At 39.7% G+C, this 5,627-nt stretch overlaps 1 protein-coding gene across 1 annotated transcript; it reads left to right on the top strand.

Annotated features, from left to right (window-relative positions):
- Positions 1–1,523: 1,523 nt before the first annotated feature.
- On the top strand, positions 1,524–4,827 carry LOC145436841 (uncharacterized). Its single transcript, XM_080314055.1, has 5 exons — positions 1,524–1,622; positions 1,683–1,895; positions 3,020–3,146; positions 3,426–3,501; positions 4,199–4,827. Exons 1-5 carry the CDS (start codon positions 1,554–1,556, stop codon positions 4,221–4,223), a joined length of 510 nt encoding a protein of 169 aa, XP_080170181.1. The 5' UTR covers positions 1,524–1,553; the 3' UTR covers positions 4,224–4,827.
- Positions 4,828–5,627: the final 800 nt, after the last annotated feature.

Raw genomic sequence — 5,627 nt, 5'->3', positions numbered from 1 at the left:
GCATGTAACTGTAGTCCTGGGCAAGTGGGCAATGGGCATAGTCATAATACACTAAGTGGACGCCAAATATCCATAGTAAACTGTCCTTGCCCGTTACCGGTGAATTCCGGACTAATATATGTTTTCATATCGGCGTATTATACGCACCAAAATCGACGGCTGCCAACACATACTGATTGATTTACGTGCTGACGGCCGCACAAACTTCCTTCTAAACCCGCAGGTTGACCACCCCTGGGCTAGAATTATTTCCAGCTCCGGGCGCATGCCGCAATCTTATCAATAGAAATCGACTGTATACCAAATGCTCAATAGTTTAAAATTCGATATTGTTGTCCTCGATACGAGTACGTCCAGCAATCAAGAATAAATTTAGAGTTTGTGCCACCCATAATCTCGTGATGCATCAATATTTGACAATGGCATGGCATACTGCACGTTAATAACGAAAATAACACTCAAAATTACATTGTGCGACAATTTCAGAGCACGAATGTATCAAGCAGATAACAAGAAATATAGATGTTGGCAAATGAGTATCGCCACGAATGGGTTCTGAGTCTAACACCATATTGAGTAGCTTTCGTCACGACAATTGTTTTCTCATTCTATCAGTGTTTAAGCTGTATTGCTGCATTTCCTGATTAATGTCACTGACATAGCCTTGTCAGAGGAACAAATATGCGCATGTGTAAATGACGATCATATAATCTATTCTGGTTGACGATTTTTGCCGTATGATAAGCTTGCCAAAGAGTCCGGAAGCGCTGACAATTATCGAGTCCCTGATGTCTGATGAACAATTAAATACGCGCTGGTATTACGCAGCCTCGGCGACAGTTTTCGCAAATCAAAATGTCCGAACCTGCTCCACCTCGTTAGTCGGCGCCTATGGTATCTTTTGTCATGACTATACCCGTACACTGTACTCAACTTCAACGTAGTTCTGAAGGCAATAACCACAATTCCAGAATACCTACAAGATAAGCCGAGTCCGAGCCGTTATGTTCAATGTTCCGTTTTCAGTTCAATCCACATTTTATCAATTCTGCTAGAGTGATTGGCTCGCATCCAGATTACAGTAATTTTCCTCAGTCTTAACAGTTTCTGGCCCTATTTTGCCAAGTATCAGGACTCATACTCGAAATAACTATTCTTCGGAGATGCAATGAAAAATTGATTCGAGTCGAGTCATTTAACGTATTTGAAAAAAAAGACTCGAGTCAAGTCGAGTCACCAAAAAATCGCTTATCTCGTCCATGCAATGGAGCCACCTCAAAACAGCCCTCAGAGTCTGAAAATCGGCATTGTTCCTAACAATCGCTCGACGAAATTGACCATTGTTATGTTAATTGTGTCGTGGCGCTGCCATTGTTGAAACAATGCCGATTTTCAGACTTTGCAGGTTGTTTAGGGGTTTTTCCTTGCTTTTAGTATTAGTACCCTCTGCAGAGTTGAGTCTAACAATAATTGCAATTTCTTCCGGGTTCGGGGCATATTGCCTTGAGGCAGAAGTTGAAGGACTAAATTGGTGAATCAGATGAAGCAGAAGTATGGTACAAAACGAAAGAATGTTATTGAGGAAGAAGCAGAAACCAGCAGCTCAAGATGTAAAAGAGCCTGTAAGTCCGGTTAATTTTCATCTTGGTTTTGAGATGAGCTAGATAATTCTGATTTTTCAGTATAATTTCTGTCCGGATCTTGTCGAAGATCAACACAGCATTGATAATCACATAAAAGATATGCAACGAGAAGTCAAAAAGAGGGAGTCAAGCCAAGACACGCTCCTAGACCGAATGAAGAGAACCCACCAACACCGCAGAAATCAGATTTTAGAAGGGGTTCAGTTATCGGAGATACTAGTGATTTATCCAGCACTATGGGATGCTCAATGGGTAGGTACAGTAGTCTATAGCAGAGGTGCTCATCTGCTCAACCTTTTTGTCTTCGCGGACCCCTTTTCGACCGTCACTGACCCTCACGGACCCCCCGAAGTTTTAGTTCAAATTTAGCCTAATTATCGTGCAATCGTCATCTGTCTTGCGCAAATGATAACTGTAGCTAGTGATAAACAGTACCAAAATGAATTTCTTCAATATAAATCATACTATTTATGAAGGAATTGGGTTGACTTTTATTATTTCAAAGCGAATTCTGCAACTGCCTTCAAGTTTCACTTCAAATTTAGCTCTTTTATCGTGCGACCGTTTTCTGTCTTGTGCAAATTACAACTGTGGGATAGTAGGCCTACTGAACAACAACGAAGTGATCACTGATCAATGATCATTCTTGAGAATAACATCATAGCCTTTTATTCATGTAAAAATTTGGAAGACTTTTATTAATTCAGAGCGAGTTCTGAAGCTGATTGTTTTGAAATGCGTGGTCGTGTCTTGAAAATCCGCGCCTTTGATTTGATATAAACTAGTGTTGAAAATCCGTTTTCACAAAGAGGTGGTGGCTAATGTAATGATAGCTCGTAGTCGTAACGCTCCCGACGACACATTTGGGTGTGATAGCAACAAATACGACACCAATATTGACAAACTATTGTTTTTTATTCAACATATATCGTCAAGCCTAGTCATTTTTATCTGACAGCTCATATTGAAGTTATTATAGAAAATGGTTATGTATATCACACGAGGAATGGATTTATATAAACATTTCGAAGTCACCGTGATTGGCTAATTACACTTTTTATTTTTACACAATCACCAACAAAACACCTCCATACAGCAAAATATTGTATTAGTAGCAACTAAAATGGGTCTGCAAAGTAGGATATTTCATCTCAGACGGTCATTCTGTTTATGTGAGTTGGTGATGAAGTGATGAAGCGAAACTGCTTCGTGATTTTCCTAATTTAAAAAAATAAAAATGATTTTATCAACTATTTTGTAAATTTAGAGGCTTAGCGGACCCCCTAAAAATGCGTCGCGGACCCCCGGTTGAGAACCGCTGGTCCATAGTATGAATTGTCATCGATACAGGTGTATCATATTTGATGTATATTTAGATGTTGAAAGAGGCTGAAACCTTGATTGGGTTTGATATCTTGAAGCACGCAACACATAGCCGCTACAATATAGCTCAGGCCAAGATAAAGTGGCCTAAAGTTCCCGAGACTATTCAAGGATTACTAGGTGAGAATATGATTTCATTGACATTGCAAATTTTCCGCTAAATAATTTTTTCGAATGAATTCAAGTGCAGTGGCTCTCTAACTTCTGCCGTGGCGAGGCAATTGTAGAAACTTGTGTGACTTGCGCCGCACCAATATTCGTGGCTTTCACAATAACATTGTCTCGTACCAGCCGGTTACAGTTGGATTAATTTCCGAAAATTACACGCGTTCAAAATAATTATCTCGGAACGCTAGAAGTAATCATCGATGGCTCTAATAAACTGCGTCTGCTTTATAGGTGATGGAATGGTGGATTGGCGTGCTGCACCATCCATGTTTGAGAAGGATACGACGATTTTCTTCATATTGGAAAGGTAAGCTGTTCATAGATAGGTGATGTATCATACACATTGTTAAATCTAAACGGTTAGTTAGTTGATGGTAAACTAACAAACGTTTTTTTGATTTGATTTTGAAAATTCAGTAGTTGTAGTTATAGTTGCTGATTTTGAAAATTCAGTAATTGTACGAGTCTGGTTTCTTCCTCGCCATCTCATCCGCGTAAGCAGTGTCTTACAAAAATCCTAGAAGTGGGCTGTGCTACAATTCGGCAAATACGGAATGAAAAATAAGGAATACCGGCCTGGTGTAAATGACCATAGTGGTAGACTAGTTTTTCATAACTGAGTCACGAGTCAATCCATATTTCTGATATGCCCTAACAACTTCTAGCAATAGAAAGTGACAAGTTTCAAAATTACTCAATTGAGTAGTTTCAAAGTAGACCTGGTACAGGCGTCACATAGCTTTAGTAATGGATTGGAGCTCATGAGATTGAAATATACTTCATCGCGACTAAAGCAGACTGACTGCTGTCAAGATTATTTTTAAAAGCATAAATCAAATGAGCAACACTTTGTGACACAAAGTCATGTTTATAACTTGTGACACAAAGTCCTGTTTATAACTTGTGCAGTGGTAATATAAATTGTTCTATGTACTAAACCTATCTCGATAGTCGATATAATAATGATCTGAAGTCCGAAGATTTCATAGTAATATATCTTTCAGGTTTCTATCTCTCCATATCCAATGATGGTCTACAATTCGCAATGGAGCCTGTACTTGGATGGACTCGTCTTCTCAAAAAAGATTTAAAGTTTTGATGAAGCACTTGGTCTTCTGATCGCAGCTCATTGGATATTTAACATCAAGTTTCAGAAGAATATCAAGCACACTCTTGCCTTCATTTCGTCATACCTGCTAAAGCTGACAAATTCCGTTGTGAGGACTACCAATATGTTGCCATAAACAATGGAACTGTCATCATAGTTATGTAGGGTTACCATACGGAGGTTCGAGCGGGTCATTCGGAAGTCGATTGTAAGTGACGACTTTTTATTTTAGTCAACACCACAAGATGGTAATTCTGGAGTCATCACTTTCATTCAACACCAAAAGTTTTCCAGCAAAGAATAGCAAAATCGGCTGTCAGTCTTGATCAACTAACTTTTCTGAATTGGTAAAATTGTCCTACTTTATAGATTCCGTAATATGGTAACCCTATAGTAATGGCTGTTTGATTGCGCTTAATAAAATGCATGAAATACCATACTTGTATGTTTTCAATTGGATTTGTATTCTTCGGTATTGCATAGCGCAGCGATCTGTGACAGCTGACGGATACGTTGGGGTGGAGGGTATGTCCCCCATATAGGGTGGAAAGAGCCCCCATATAGGGTGGAGGGTATTCCCCCATATAGGGTGGAAGGTATTTCCACCATGATGGGGGTGGATTTGCACTCCACCATAAATGGTCAAAAGCGTGAACCACTTTTAATGGAGGAAATCTCCACCTTTTAGATTTACAGTGTAGTTGATAACGCCGAGACGCATTTGCCAATCAGAATGCGTCCTTACAAACTTCCGGTTTCAGCCCGTATGTAATTGTGATTGGTCCGTCATAATTTGTCTTTTGGTTTTGCTTTACATCTTGTTTAAATGTCTTTACTGAGCCGTTAACTCTTGAAAGGAGACACCCAAAAAGTCTGCGAGTTCACTAAATAATTTATTGCAATGGAAGTTGTATTAAAAGCTATCTTCGAACTCCGTACCACGAACCAGTCATGTGAACTTTACAGAAGATCACGCGACCAGTAGATCTATGCATACTGATTTCCACAGCAGTTGTATTAACGATTAGTGCATGGTAAGCCGACAGACATAAATAGAAAAGTTTTGCGTTCAACGTTACCAATCACTGCACAATCTACGAATCGCGTGATTCCGGACAGAGTGCGCTGCGAAAATGGTAGTTTTTGTGGTATTCATGGTGTTTGTAGACTACTATGGTAATTCACACCAGGCCGATATTCTTCATGTTTATTCCGTAACTGCTGACTTATAGCACGGCCCAATTCTACGCTTTTTGTAAGACACGGATGAGGTGGCCAGGAGGAGCCTACACAAACCCCCAACACTTAGGTATGAATTCTGACGT

Source organism: Botryllus schlosseri, chromosome 4 (genome assembly GCF_051294905.1).
Source record: "Botryllus schlosseri isolate E-star chromosome 4, Bs_hap1, whole genome shotgun sequence".
Taxonomy (NCBI): domain Eukaryota; kingdom Metazoa; phylum Chordata; class Ascidiacea; order Stolidobranchia; family Styelidae; genus Botryllus; species Botryllus schlosseri.
The sequence above is the reverse complement of the archived record's forward strand: the minus strand, read 5'-3'. Positions and strand labels throughout refer to the sequence as shown.

Excerpts from the sequence above, each read along its gene's own strand:
- LOC145436841 (XM_080314055.1), top strand. The coding sequence starts at position 1,554 with ATGGTACAAAACGAAAGAATGTTATTGAGGAAGAAGCAGAAACCAGCA. Across the intron at positions 1,623-1,682 it reads CTCAAGATGTAAAAGAGCCT|TATAATTTCTGTCCGGATCT; the intron begins GTAAGTCCGGTT and ends CTGATTTTTCAG. Across the intron at positions 3,147-3,425 it reads GACTATTCAAGGATTACTAG|GTGATGGAATGGTGGATTGG; the intron begins GTGAGAATATGA and ends TCTGCTTTATAG.